The sequence below is a fragment of the Coturnix japonica genome, chromosome 1 (genome assembly GCF_001577835.2).
Source record: "Coturnix japonica isolate 7356 chromosome 1, Coturnix japonica 2.1, whole genome shotgun sequence".
NCBI classification, from domain to species: domain Eukaryota; kingdom Metazoa; phylum Chordata; class Aves; order Galliformes; family Phasianidae; genus Coturnix; species Coturnix japonica.
The window spans coordinates 15368849-15384648 of record NC_029516.1 but is presented as its reverse complement, the minus strand read 5'-3'; the positions used below and the strand labels follow the sequence as shown (position 1 = coordinate 15384648).

General features: G+C 40.8%; 1 protein-coding gene across 8 annotated transcripts in view; it reads right to left on the bottom strand.

The window, feature by feature from the left end:
- The window catches only part of TAFA5 (TAFA chemokine like family member 5), a 426646-nt gene that overhangs the window by 319654 nt on the left and 91192 nt on the right, over positions 1–15800 (bottom strand). For 5 of the 8 annotated variants that reach the window (XR_004306155.1, XR_004306157.1, XR_004306158.1 and 2 more), the window contains exon 2: positions 12422–12508. The exons of 2 other annotated variants lie outside the window; for them this stretch is intronic. Coding sequence is in view for 3 of the 6 variants with exons in the window: in XM_032442551.1 (XP_032298442.1) it covers positions 12422–12508 (87 nt within the window). In the remaining 3 variants the exon portion in view is untranslated. Of the gene's footprint in view, positions 1–3513; positions 3882–12421; positions 12509–15800 lie in introns of those variants that run through there. One more of the 8 variants, XM_015851981.2, reaches the window with a different exon arrangement.

Here is a 15800-nt window from a genome sequence, read left to right as displayed (position 1 = left end):
AAACCTTTAAACAGCTCTTTCCCACTCATCTCAGAACAAGCACTCATTGTCTCTCGCACAGTTCAAACTGCAGCAATGTAAGGCTGCAACTAAACTGCCTAAACTCAGAAACTTGTGTTAAAATATTTAAGAATTAAGACAGGTCTACTTAGAGCAAAAATGCATGTTCACCATAGGAACCAAAAGAAAACAGCGTGAAAAGTCTCAATAGACCACAGCAACACATAATATAACATGTCTATGAACATGACTGAAGGAGAATTTGCTTCTGATAGTAAGTTTTAGACAGATGTCATCAAAGTTGCACGCTCTGTGCTATGCAGCACAGCTGAAATTGTCAAAATTTCTTGTGTTAATAAGTGGCAAGAGTTTAACAGATGGCATCACTAATTCTAAGTGATTAAAGGGAAAATTAATACAGGAAAAAAAAGCAAAAAAAAAAAAAGCAAATAGCAATCATTTAAAGATGTAAGATGTGAAGATGATGTCAGTTTTCCATTAAGACTGGCCTCTGGAAGAATACTAAGCTGTAAATACTACAAAACAATCAAAAATGAAGAGAGTGTGCATTAATAAATTGTCAGACCTTTAGTTAATTCTACCTGTCATTCTTATTACATCAGTTGTGTTGCAAACAAAAGGAATGTATGCTGTATAAACTTGCACTGTCAAACAGTCTCAGGAGATGCATTGTATCAGCTAATCTGATTGAACTCGGCAAACGGGTGGCTTACTTGTTTGCTGCTTGGGACCACAGGAAATTATCCTTCTGCACAAGAAATGATCACATGAAAATGTCTAAGTATTTAACTTCGGAATTCGACTGCACAGCTGAGTTGCAAACAATGAGCCCATGTAGTTCATTAGGATCCGATGGGAAATTAATCTTTTTGCCAGGAAATCAACAGCCTAGCACCATTATGTGCAATGAGACACACCATTCCCAACTTTTTAATAAAATCTGAATGCAAAGGGCTAACTCCAATATCTGAGAACAATTTCACATCTTCTGGAGGTAACTGCTATCTCACGAGTTCTTCTTCATACATATCTGTTCAGTAAACCAGCGTGGTAGACTTATGGTTAAATGCTTTGCTGGTTGTTCCCTCAGTCTGCTTTCCCTTGCTTTCTTACTGCAGGCTTAAAAACAAAAACAAAACAAAAAAACAAAAAACAAAAAAAAAAACACACACACACACACACACACAAAAAAAAAAAAAAAAAAAAAGTAGAAAATTCCATGCTGCTTTTGTTAATTGTTTACAATGTTCAGCTTAAGTCTTCTGTTATCTATTCCTCCTCCTCCTACATGCCTGCATTGGAATCCACAGTGGCTAAAACTATCATTTTTTATTAGATATTCTGAAAGTTCCTCAGAGAGAATTCTGTTATACCACCTCAAGTTTCAGCCAATTCCACTGCACTACTCCATTTCAGGACTGAAACCACGGGGGTGACAACATGCACTGCTGAAGTAATTATAAGGAGGGACAGAAACGCTGCTGTGCAGATGAGCAGCGGTCAGGAAGGACTGACAAGCGGCCCCTCACACACTTGGTCTGTATTTACTGTAAGTACTCGGGTCACAGTGTTAAAGAAAAAATATTTTCTTCACAAATATAATAAATGAACCGGTGTAATTAAGTTACCCAACAAGCTCCATGCTTCAGCCTTCTCTCTGTGCTCAGAGTGAAGAGTGGCTATAAAAGCTGGAGGAGAAGCAACGGAAAACGTGTTGAAGAGCTCAGTGCCTGGCCATGGCTTCTGCCTTCACATATTAACTTAGTAGCAGCTTTCCATCCCACAGTGCAAGAAGAAATACTTTAAGTGATACTAAATGCTTCTTTCATTATGGATTATTCATAGTAACATGGGTCTAAAAGTCATGGAGTGAAAGACATTTTAGAAAAGGAAAGGAAAAAAAAAAAAAAGAAAAAAAAGAAAAAAAAAAAAGAAAGAAAAAGAAAAGAAAGGAGTAAGAATGAAGCGGCATCATGCAAATACTGACAAAAATAAATAAATAAATAAAATAGCCTGAGATACCGGGCTATATTTCTTTCTGCTTTATCTCTTCAAAATGAGTCATCTGCTTAGACAGACATATATGAACAGACCAGTCCAAGCATTTTAAAGGCATGCTCAATAAGTGAATATAAGAGAGGCACTGCACACAGTGCAACTAAAGCATGGGCTCCTTTCTTAAAGAAGAAATCTCTGGCACCATCGATATCTGGACACCGTGTTTTAGACCAAGCAAACCGGGCAAATCTGTGTTTATCCATCCCAGCAAAGATCAGCACAAAGGCACAGCCCAATGCTGTGATGTCCCACGCTGCGGTACCGCCAGTAGAGGCCCTTCTGTGGGTGCAGGGTAGGTGCTCTGCCCAGCCCAGAGCAAAACTTTGTCCCAGGCACAGAAAAGTTTTTCTCCTCGTTTTGCAGAGCTCCACAGCCAGCCCGGCTGCCTCCTCCAGCAGCCACCACCTCGGCTGCACTACCGTGACAAAAAGGAATACATGGGTCTGCCAAAACCCCCACGTTTTTACACTGTGCTTCTTAAGGAACAGCACTGGTCCTTCTCATACACCACCCAATATAAATACATCTCTCAGGATTCACGCTCGTATCTCAGAGCAGTTGCCTTTACAGAAGGAAACATTATTACAACGTGGAATAATAATAATAACAATTTCCGGGTGAAGAAGATAAGGAAACAAAACCAAAAACACAGGAGGATTACTCCCTGAGAAAATTCTTCTATCCACTTAATCAAACGCTTTCTTTTCCCACCCAACTCACGCAGGAAATAAAGAGAAAATAAATGTAACATAGAACCCTCCACCCCATCCGAGCTGTTCTCTCCGACAAATTGCAATCGCAGTTTTCTGACCGCAAGGTGGAAAAAACGGAGCCTTGAAAGCATGCAAAGGCCTCTGCTCCTGTTGGGGCAGCGAGGAGAAGGACGACGCTGCATGCCCAGGATTTGCTCTGCCCTGCCCTTTCCATAGAACTTTAGTGCCATCTATTGAAAATTTACTGAACAAGGAAGAGGGAAAGGATGCCTATTGATTCGGTATAAAAATAAGACGTTTACTTGTTAAGGGGTTTTTGGTTTATTAATACTCCCATGACGACTGCTGTTCGGTGGTCATCTGATAGCAACAAATATTTCCTATGCACCGGACGTAGCCCACAGAGCCGTGAGACGTCCGCTAAAACGCAGAATGCAAACATCACACCGATTTTATACATCTATGCAATTACCAAGAACGTAAGTCCAAAGCTCGCTATTTGCTAACGGAACAAACACGGGAAGGCTTTAAGCAGCAAGAAAAGAAACACACACACACACACACCAAAAAAAAAAAAAATTAAAAAAATAAAAAAATAAAAAAACGGCGTGGAAGCACTGCTGTAAATAGAACATACTGGAAACAGTAAAAAATAATTAAGACACCTCGTACAGACCGTAGTATTAAAGAACAGGGTATGTAGACATGCAGATATAATTACCTTCTTTAAGAAACTGTGAGTGGATGACAAATATAAGAAAACAGCAGATCGCTGCTCCTGCTAGTGCCCATAAAGCTTTCAAGAGCTGCATCTCGGTCTGAAACTCAGTAAATACCCAGAAAGTCACACAATGAATTTCCACAGCGATGCATCAACGCTTCCCTCTGTGCGCCAGGCGCGGCGGCTCCCGGCAGGGACCACACTCCCGAGCAGGGCGGGCGAGCCCGGGGCTGCGGAGGAGGGGCCGGGGCTTCACACCCCGCGCGGGGGCAGCGGCAGCGCCGCGCTCTCCTCGCCGAGGCGGCCGGCGCGGGGCCCCATGAATCAGCGCTCCGTGTCCGCGGGAGCCGCGCCGAGCCGGCGGCGGGGGCAGGGAGGCCGGCAGCGCCGGGCAGGTTGCGCAACAGCGCCCGCTGCGCCGCGGGGCCGCCGCCGCCGCCGCCCGCTCAGGGCGCGCCGCCGCCGGGCGGCGCGGGGCGAGCGGGGGCCGGGCCCACCCCGGGGAGGCTCCGCGGGAGCCGCTGCAGCATCGCCGGGCTGCGGGAGCCGCTCGCTGCCTCGCTCCTTCGCTCGCTCGTCGGGCCGCCGCTCCGCCGCTCGCTGCCACGGCTCGGGGAGGAGGGAAAAAGAGAGAGAGAGAAAGAGAGCGAGCGGGGAGGGGAGGGAGCGGAGGGAGGGAGGGATTTCTCTTTACTGCAACTTCTCCCGGCTGGCGGCAATTTGTTGCACCCCCCGCCTCCTCCTCCCCCGGCTCGGAGATCCTCCGTGGTGCGGGGGGGACTCGGCTCAGCCCGCCATCCCTGGCGGAGCGAGGACCGCCGCCCTCCGCTCGGCTCCGCGCCTCCCGTCTCGGGGGCTCTGCGACCGCTTCGCTTTTTCCCTCGTCCGTCCCCGTCCCGACGCCGCTGCCCGGCGGTGGCACCGCAGAGCGCCCTCCGAGCGCCGGGCTACGGCGGGAGAGAGCTCAGTCTACAGGTTGATGCGTCCGTCGCAGCCATCCTCGCGGAAAGCGAGAGCGCAAATGAAGGAATGCCATAAATCACCCTTTTCCTCTAAAAAAAAAAAAAAGCAAAAAAAAAAAAAGCAAAGGCTGTGGTTTTGCTGCCGCCCGCCCGCTCCAAGGGAAGGGCCGAGCTGCAGTACAGAAGCGGCTCCCCGAGCAGCCGGGGGGCTGGAAGGCCGCGGGAGCGCTGCGGCGCGGAACTAGGAGGGCTGCCCCGACGGTCGGCAGCTCCCGCTAAGGGCGGCCGGGCCCGAACTCCGCGCCCGGAACGCGCGTTAAGGGCGACGGAGGGAGCGAGAGCCGCCGGGCGGGCAGGTGGGCGCGATGGCTCTGCGGGCTGCGGGAGCGCCCCGGCGCGCTGCTCCGCGGGCGGCGGAAAGGTACCGCTCTCACCGGCCGGGTGCGGAGTGGCTGCGCGGCGTTACCGGCGGGAGCGGCGCAGTGGCGGCCGCCGCGTTACCCCGAGTTATCCGGGATAGGCAGCAGCGCATCCGTAGTTCGGAGATAAAAACCAACTAAGGGAATGCTTGCAAAGCTTTGCTTTCATAGCTCTTTGGTGAAATATTTGCATTTATGCTGATTTTTTTTTTTTTTTAATACTTCTTATTGGCATATTTTATTAATTTTTAAGAACCGGCAGGCGCTCAAGAGGCTTGGAAGGGTGGATTAATACAGTATCAATGCTTCTGTTGGGCAATCGTTTTCCTTGTTGTTGATGATGTGCAGTTTTGTGTTTTTTTTGTTTGGTTGGTTGTTTTTGTTTTGGTTTGGTTTGTTTGTTTGTTTTTTTTCTGATAGCACAGAGAAACATTAAAAACAACTATCTTTGGATTTTTAAACTTCACACAAATCCCTATAAGCCCATTTATTGCATCCACTGTATTTGAAGATTATAGCAATGCAATCTTAAACCAATGTCTGAGCTACAGTGGAGATACTCCACTGTAAATCTTTAATTCTGCAACGTACCCCCTTGGTGAGAAACTGGCCACGCTTTGGCTTCTTTCAAGTTGGGTTTTGCTTGTTTGTTTGTCTTCTGGATGAAAGGGAGCGTGGTTGAGTAGCTAAAGCAAATTCTTAGATTTACACTTAAACAGTCATAAGAACCCTAACAACCACCCTGAAAAAATGTTGTGTTTTTTTGTTTTGTTTTTTTTTTTAAGTCTCTAGATATGTGGCTTTTTAAGGTGTCTCAAGAGTTCATGCAGTCCTGGATCAGCAACATGTACCTTCCAGTCTGAACATGCAAAGTTGGTAGGGGAGATACTACAGCAAATTTAACATACTACTTTTCAAAAAGCATATGAAGATACACTACTAGTGGACTGAGATTTCTTGCTTCCTCCTCTGAGGTTCATCATGACAGTGCAGCTCCCATGTTCTTTGATTTTAAGCTGGTCCTACTTCATGGAGCTCCTGCATTAAGCAAACACTCCTGGGCTCTAGCAGCCTTTGGACCAGACCCTTTCAGAAGAACAACATCAGAACACAGCACTGTGTTTCCCAGCCACAGGGGAGTCCCTCCACACGCATAGCGGTGTAAGTGGGAGCAAAATCTGGTTCAGTGCTCACACAGTACGGAGATATTTAGTCTCATAGCAACGAGGGATTCCAGAAGACTTCCCATTTGGGAGGACAGTGGTACCTGGCAACGATGCTTGCTGTACTAAATATGGTGTGCTGTGCTTTTTGCATTTTCTTGACAGACGTGGACCTTTCAAATAGGATGATCCCTATTCCAAAATAGCCGCCTTCAAATTCTTGACTTGTCACCCACATAAAGATTTATAAAATATTAAAGATATATCAAATTACCCACATGGACTTCTTTGGAAGACTTTTAGGAATAAATTCCCCTGACTAAAGCACCCCCTGTTCTTTGAACCTCATCTAATGCAGTGACAGCCGTCCAACAATTTGCAAGCTGCTTGGGCCAAGAGATTTATAGCACCAACTCACTGTATGTTTCCAGGTTTTTGCCAAAGCTCTGACCCCAGTCATCTCCAGTAATGTAGAAGCAGAAAGCTCTCGTCCCAGCAATAGCTTCTGTCTGGAAGCCACTCTGCGGGGAATTTTCCACTTGTGTTATAATGTTAAAGAGGGATGCTGAGCACCTGAAAGCCCCTTAGCTCAGGTGAAGGATAGTGATGGCACTGGAAGAGATTTCCAACAGTGCTGCAACTGGGAAAAGCAGTAAGGAATGCATTTTCCTGATAATAATGGGGCAAAGGCAACTGCGCTTAAAATATGAGCTCTTCCTGGTTCTTACGGGGAAGCAGCACAACAAATAAGTGCATCTTTTCCAAATGTATGTTCCATTTTGGAAACACAGCTCATTTGTTCCTTTTACTGAAACTTCTGTCTAGTTCAACAGAATTACTAAAACTGGAACTCTGTAGTGAAGACAGCAGCCCTTGCTCAATTCTAAAGGTTTAAAAATATCTTCTCTGCTCTGCATTTAATTCCATGGGAAAAAAATAAAATAAAATCTTCCAACCTTTAAACGATCCATTCTTCCATAATGAGATATTTTAAATTAGAGAATGCTAAAGTTCCTGGAACATGACCATGTTTACATTGTGTTCCATACCACTGTAAATAAGCGCCTGGTATTTTCAGCTGTGCTGAATGTATTTTTGCATAATGATTTTATTCCTGTTCATGCGATAAGCCCCAAAATTATGCATGGCCAATGCAGATCTAAATACAGTAGCATGAGAATCTACTACTAAAGAGCAGACAGTATCTATTATTAGGTTATCTAGCCCAAACCTTTGCCAGTGCCCACTGGATTTCGTTTTTGTTACTTTTGAGTTACTCAGGCAATAGTCTGTCACCAGTCACTTGAGGCGATTATTCCAGCCCAGCGGTTCTCTCAGCTGGAATGCTTCTCCTGATGCTAAGTTTAACATTTCATTTTGTTGAAATTCACCCGGTTCATCTTTCCACATATGCCTGAAGTGGCATTATAAATCCTTTCCCACTTTGAATCTAACCAAAATAGATGATATATTGAGTACAGTTAATGAATACAGATGGGTATATTTCTACCAATTATTTTTTGCAGCCCCCAAATACCTTTTCCCCATTGCTCTCACATGCCAACAGCTGGTTCACATTTCTTTGCTATTGGGCCACCACATCAGCACTCCTCAAAATGCCATCACGCATCTTCTGCTGATGATGGGCAAGTGCCACCAAAATAGAAATTCATATTTCTATTTGAAATATGAAAATTTTGAAAATCTAGAGAGATTCTGTTAATGTGACATAGCTATCACAGGAATCACAAACATGTATCCATCTGACCATCTCCTTCCATGAATGCCTGAAGTTTTCTTTCTTTTTTTTTTTTTTTTTTTTTTCCTTCACTCACTTAAATAAATGATGTGTTAATATGGCTTTAACAATATTTTTTCAGACCAAACCCTTCTTCCCACTCTTTCTCCTACCTGCAGATTAATGAAAGGGATAATGCAGCCAGGATTGTTTGGAGTAACTAAGGAGAAATTTCTTTGCTTTGTGTGTCCTTTCTGCTTAACACTCCTGATGCATATTTTTAGAAAAGTCTTTGGATTTCCTTTGGCTTTCCACTTGCCTTATTTTGCTGTTATTGCCTTCTTCCCATTATTTTATTGAGCTTCTATTCGGGTGTGGTTTTATTTATAGGGAAAGAACTGTGCCAGCAGTCCATGTCATGTGGACAATTGTCCACTGGGAACTTCCTGCACATTCTTTCACTAAGCAGCCACCAGCTAGCAACAGCTTTTGGTCACTGCTGACCAGGGCAATATAGGAGCTGGCTAAGTGAAAGGATCTGAGAGACCACTGTAGTCCACTGATCACTGGTAAATTTCCAAGCACCACAAATCAGAAATGACACAATATGCCAGTCACAGGAACTGTGGATAGCAGGGTCAAAACATATATCATCATATTTCTCCTTTTGTGTTATACTCCCCATACTTGCTCACCAAGCCATACATAGGGGAGACCCTTATATCACTCAAAGCTTTAAACAGCTCGCTTATGTATTGCTGAACTTGTACTCACTTTTTACCTTACACACTCAACCTGCTACAGGGAGCACCTTGCTTTGCAGTAGCTGCTCTGACACATTTAACAGCACAATTATAGATGACTTGGTAACCACCCATTGACTAAAAATAACCTAGCAACTGAAGACACACTTAGGTATCTATACTCAGATATCCCAGAGGAACCCTTCACAGTTCTTGGAGCTGGGGAAAACATATGTATCTCACCAAATGCAGCAGGCTAGGAATCCTCAGGGGCGGGGGTGGGGAATATCAGGGGATAAGATAACATTGCACAGCTGAAAGATTTTCCAGACAACACTCTGCCAGCTAATCCAACTCTTTTCCAACTAGCTCTGCAATTAAGGTTTCCTACTGAGAACAGTGACAGCATTATGACCTGGGGAATTTCTGACATAGAAAAAAACCAACACATCTGGGACTGGAACACTTAGAGCGTTAACAGAATTCAGTTCCAGCACTGGTGGTACTTGTAACAAGCACATATCCACATGAACTATTGCCACTATGCATAGGAGAGAGAACACAAGCTGTCACAAAGTAAAAGCCGCTGAGGAGGGAACAAGGACAGCATATCCTCCATGAGGAACCATGTCCTCCATGAGGAATGCTGAAACTCATTGTTGCCTTCCATAGCATGGAATTGTTTTCATGCAAGGTTTCCCTCAACCTCTTCAGGAAGGAATAAATCGTTATCTGAAGAGAGAGTAAAGAACTTCTAGGCAGTCCTCCAAAAGGTGTGATTTCATTTATCTGACACGTGTATGCTATGTCTCCCAGTGGACAGTTTCCTATCTTTGAGGGAAGGAGGGGAACCCACCTCTATTACATTGTCAGAACTACACATCAGAATGGAGACAACCATATTATCATGTTGTCATGTTGCCTGCCTGCCCTTCTTTTCCACTTTTTTTTTTTTTTTCCTTCTTTCTTTTTTTCTTGTTTGTTTATAGCCTTCCTGTGCTTTCAAGATGCCTTCATTCGTCTACAGAGAACAGAATAGGCAGCAACTCATATCCAGGAGAAGAACTACAAAACTCAAAGAGAAAGTCTACAAGGTCTTAAGGGCCTTTCCACCTGCACCCAGTTGTAAGATTATCATCTTAAAATAGTTCAGAGAGTATATAATACCTGAAACTCACAGTTAATACTGATGACTATAGCATAGTTTTAAATGTTCCAGGGACTGTAGAGCTACAAAAGATCACAAACAGGCTTGTCCTTGCATTTTCACCCTTTGTATATCAAAACAATTTGCATTTTTCTCTCTTCCTTTCTTTTTTTTTTTTTTTTTTTTTTCCCCTGAAAAAGACTTGTATTATAACTGTGATGACTAAACAAATGAAATTAATGGAATTTAGTTATGATCCATCGTTTCCAGCATCACTTCCTGAATGTCTAGCCTAAATACATGCAATTGAAATGTTGTAACATTTAATTGGTAAATTCTTCATTGAAAATGAGACCCATAAAGTAAGCCATGCAGAATAAGCAGTGACTCAAGTCACATGAATCAAGACATAGCAAGCCTTCACAGATCAGCCAGCAATGCAGTATAACAGTCTTGTACAGAAAAGTTCAGACTTAGAACATTTTGAGGATTTTGTTGCTTCCCCTCATCTAAGTGGAGATGGGAAAAAAATAACAATAATCCAAAATCAACAGAAGCAATACTATATAAACTGTAAACTCATACTCATTGGCAGCCTGGCTAATAAGCTCTATGTCCTATAGTTCAAACTTCACCAAGAAAACTTTCTTTAACTTTATTTACCCATTGGTCTTCCCCCTCAAAACAAGGATATCACAAACACTGATTGGGAGCTGATGCCACAGAACAATGGACACTTTTAATTGCTGATAGGTAAGAATGAGAGCTGCAGCAAAAATGGAGCATATCTAGAGCAAAGAAGGCACTTCCAGAGTTAGAGAAAACATGCTCTGAATGTACAAGGAAGAGACAATGTGTGCCTCTGTAATGGTTGAGCTTGTTGGCTGATATTCCTGAGAGAAGGGGCAGTCTCTAATTGGTAATAAACTGGTGGAGAAGGAACAAATACTTTTCAGATTCATGGACAGATGCTTTAAAAATATCCAAAACCTCAAACAAAACAAACAAACAAACAAACAAATTTGTTACATGCAGAAAATAAACAATTAGAACAGTTATGTATATGTTAAAATGGGTTAACCACTATGGCACTCTTATTTTAAGTCTGAAAACTCTGTTTTCAAGAGTTTTAAACCTGCATCCAACTGTGACATTAAAGGAGGCCCAGAATGTTATACATGAAGTTTCTTCTGGGTCTGAGTTCAGGACTTCATTTTGAAAACATTATTAAGTAAAGGAGAAATTAGAACACAAACATGTTCATCATTCTGGAATATAAACCAATACTTTTACAAGCCATTCATGTATAATATAGTCTCCTAGTTTACAATAGTACAAAAGAGCAAAACAATACAGACAAAAAAAAAGCAAACAAACAAACAGAAAAAACATATTAGCAAGTCTCTAGCTAATATTAGACTATTAGATATGGTAATAAATAGTATAAGACAAATTTTGTTCAGTAGGATGAAAATGTATTACTGCAAGCCAGTATGAGTTTTATTACCAGACTCTGCTATGAGAAATTAACACACTGGAGGCCCATCGATATACACCTGGGGTGGGATAATGGTAGATTTATATAACCTTCTGCTGCATGTGCAACCTACTTACTATTTGTTTGCCTGCTTGTTTGTGTAAAATGTTTTTTTGATTTTTTTTTCTTTTTTTTTTTTTCTTTCTATTTGCCTGACACATCAGGCACCCCATAGCTTAATACAGTTAATGAAGTGGCCACTTTATAGCAGCTTTTCACTTTTTTTTTTTTATTTTTTCTTTCTTGGTGAAAAGCATGTCTCTAAAGGATTATGTCCTCTTTGTTTTTGTTTTGAAGAAGAAATCTTTAATTACATGAAAGGGGGCATCTAAGATTAGATTAGGCATTTAACAAAAACAACAACAACAAAAAAAAAAAAAAAGTGAAGCTATTAAGCAGTACCCTTATCATACTGGGCAATATCAGCTTTGTTATGTTGCAGCTTCAGCTACCAGCAGCACACTAGTTTCTTCCGTAAAAATCTTACAGATAATGTAGCTGATTCAGTCAGATTTCAGATGGATGAAATACTACAAAGAGTATTATAGCAGCAGAAGGTCCACACCAACAGCCCATGCCCATACAGCCTTACTGGGCACAAGCTCAAGTTCAGTAGTCCACATGCTTTTAGTTGCCCATGTCTGTATCTGAAAGGTCAGAGGATTCATCATAGCTAATTGCTCGTGACTTAAAGAATGTATTAGGTAACATGTATAGTGCAGGGGCAATCACAGATTAGAGCTGGAATATAAACTGAAGTCTTAAACTCGTTAAGCCATGCCCACAGAAACAGTTATCTTTGTTCCTGAAGGTGCAGCAAAAATTTGAGTACAGTTTACCTCACTAGTATACTAATATAATGCTAACATTATAACATTAGAATAGCATGATATTATACATGGTATGGCTACTATAGAGAAAGTAGGCACATTAGAAGTGGTTAATGATGACAAAGTTTTTATATATGAACTACAATACACAGACTGGATATGGTATTTCATTTCTGAAAATATTTGATTAATTTTTGTGGCAAAAGATTGTTTATTTGGTTCAGATTTATACTTCAGAGGAAAGGTTTATAGTCTATTCTATCATTAAAGCAAAAAAATAATAGGTTAGTAACACATTTTATAAACTGTATGCTCTCAGTCCATGCCACAGTGCTTTCAGAACGTGCCAACACTCAGCAATTTCCTTACCCAGCTCAAAAGCATCTTGGAAGCACCCCGGACAATGTCTCATATACAGCCATTGAGGGTTATCCGCTCCAAAATAGCTGTTATAATCTGAATGGAAGAACCATAAATGATTCAATTGAAATCACTTCTGAAAACGAAAAAAAAAAAAAAAGAAACGAACACAGAATAAACTAAATTAGGGGGTCTAGCAGCTCACACACCTGATGATCTTAGATCTGAAGACTTGGAGGTTCCCCTTATAATTACCCTATCTTATGTAATGGCTACTTCCAGATGCTGAGAACAGTAATATTAAAACTGGCCTACACTGATTTTAGAACGTATTTTTACATCATTTCAGATACAAGTCAACCAAGTACATACCCAGCTGCATCTGATATAACTGAAATGAGGTAAAATAGCCTCTCTTTTCCCCACCCCCACTTTCTTAGAAAGAAGCTAATTACTCACATCTTCCCTATAAAGGAAATATAGTATAGTATGTACTACGTATCTACTTCCAGCCTAGTAAAATTCAGCAATATGAAATAAAATCTGACACTCTAATGCCATCAAATGTTGGATCCAAAAACAGTTTCCTTTGTTGGCTCTTTTTTGTTGTTGTTGTTGGTTTTTGATGCTGTCGTTTTAGTTTTTATGAAGAAACTATGTGACAAAAAGAACACTCCTTTTTAAAATTTTTTTCTCTCTCTCTTTTTTTTTTTTTTTTTTTTTTTTTCCCCATCCCCTTTTTTTCCCTTCTCACTACAGGAAAAAATCTGGTATACTGTGAAAATAGGACAAACTAGAATAATTGTCATAGGGTATTTAACTTTTATTTTAAATGCCAATGCCAACAACATAGTGTATTCTCTTCTTCTGTTTGCCCATGCACATTTTATTCCTCCACTAGGTATCATTAGTTTTTTTAAATAAACATCCTTCCTTCATAATCACTTTAGAAGAATACAGAAGAGATACGAGAAGCAGGTAGTACAAGCAACACAATTTCTAACTGTATACAGAGCATCACTTAATGATTTAAGGTCTGCAAAGAGATGAGGAAGGGAGAAGTTAATCTGCTGAAAATATGTGCAGCTGGCATAAATCCTAATGACATGCCATAGGTATGAAGCTGTTTATCAATAAAGTTGTTCTATCAAAGTGGACAGAATCAGCATATGAGCCAGTGAATTCCTGCTGTGAGAAATCACGATAATCTACTGCGCCATAAGGGAAAGGTTCTTACCCTTTCCAGATTATACACCCTACTGCTTCACGTATAGAAAATGTGCCTCAAAAAGTTGGTGGCGTGCGGTAAGGCAATGATTAAATTGTAGTAATGCAACTGTAGTAGTCTGAGTAGGTTTAACAGTTTTTGTTTTACCTGTTCAGATATTCTACTGAAGATATGTATGTTCCTTTTGACAGTCACAACAAAGGATAAGAAAATGTTAACAGAAACTTAAATTTTCGTTGTTTGTAGTAGTCATATGGAGTTATGCAAACAGGCATCTTTCGTTTTGGACAGTGTATTAATCATTGTTATCCCAGTTATTTTTGTGAGTTTATGATACATACCATGTATCAAAGAAAATTAGTTTGACATAAAATGTAAAAGATTCCCTATTTTTAAAACAAGATCCCATTGGTCTTTTGAGTTTTTGTTTTTGTTTTTTGTTTTTTGGTTTTTTGTTTTTTTTTTTCCTCCAAATATTTTGGTAGAAATTTTATTGTCATTGCAGTAATCTACTATTAAAATATAGTCATTGGGAAAAATTTTGTTAACAAAGGACTGCAATAGCACCTAATTAACAGAATCATGAGCAACTTAAAAAGAGATGTTATGAAAAGCAACTAACTGAAAATAAAATGTCATTATTAACTATTGTTAATGATGCTTGTTCTTGATTTTACTTTAGTCCTGCAACAAGTTTTAGGGAAAAAAAAGCCCTTGAATTATGATTACGAATCCTCAAACATAGGTCCTGCATCTACTGAAAGACTGAAAGGAGAGATGGCTGTACCGAGTCATTAGCTAAGCCTAGAAAACAGGATACAATACATGAGGTTGGGAGCAGACTGATGGTTGTGAAACTGTGTTAAAATTACATGTTGTTACCTGTAGCTCCTTCTGCAGTATTTTTTGTTCTGGAATATTGTACCTTGCTTCTTTCTTTCATTTGTATTTCTACTGCCCATTTTACTTATCTGTGTAACAGAGGATTATATCAAACCCATTCAATTCCCAGTCACAGACAAGAATAAAAGAAAATAAATAAAATCAAATAATAATAATAATAAAGTAATAATAATAAATGATACAGATCTGCCTTCATGTATAACTAGTAAAGTCTAACCATAGCTTAAAAGCAATATTCCTCTTGAGAAGCCATCACTGTCAGAAACATTTCCACTATCACTTACACAGGAATTTTATTAAAAAACAATTCTATTCAGTACATACTGTACAGAAGCACTCTACTAATACAGTACATACATTACAGAAAGGGTAGGTAAACACTGGAATAGGCTCTTCAGGGAGGTGGTTGGGTCGCTGTCCCTGGATGTGTTTAAGAGCCGTTTGGATGTGGTGCTCAGAGATATGATTTAGCAGAGGGTTGTTAGAGTTAGGGTACTATGGTTAGGCTGAGGTTGAACTTGATGATCTTCAAGGTCTTTTCCAACCTGGGTAATTCTATGATTCTATGACACTCTAATATAGTGCAGGGATGGACCTCACTGCAATCTGTACATAAATAACAAGCTATCCTATAAGCCCAGGAACCAACTAGGCAGGCTTAAACTATATGTTCACATCTTGTAATTGACCACAAGCTCATTTCCCATAATTTGATACTTTTGAAGACCATGTGGATTCTCTAGATTTAATACAGAAAGGGCACAGTATCTTTTTCCCACCACTGGGGCATTTTCAGTGTCTGTCTTCCAGTGGCCATGTATTTTCATAAACTTTTTGCAATTTGTATTTGATACTTCTCTCTCTTCAGGAAATGTGGTTGATTTCAAGGCCCCAAATTAAAAAGCTTTACACTGATGCAGAAGAGATATTTTGTTTCCTGAGTCTCAAACCTCTCAAACCCTTTGCACTTCTGAGAAGGACTGCTCACACTTATCCAGATCCCTTACTTCCATAATTTATTTTCTGCCTCTAGTTTCTACAAACAAATACAACACAAAGCAGCCCATTATGAAGTCTTTGCAGCAACAGTTTCCCTAGATTGGAAACTTATTATCAACAAGTTCTCTATGAAGGCCTTGGGAATAGTTAACATTCTTTTTCTTCTCCTTAGTGCTAATGCTCTCAGCCCCACATTCAGATTTTAATATTGTACAGCACTCAGCCAGGCAAATTATCAAATCAAATTACAGTGGCTCA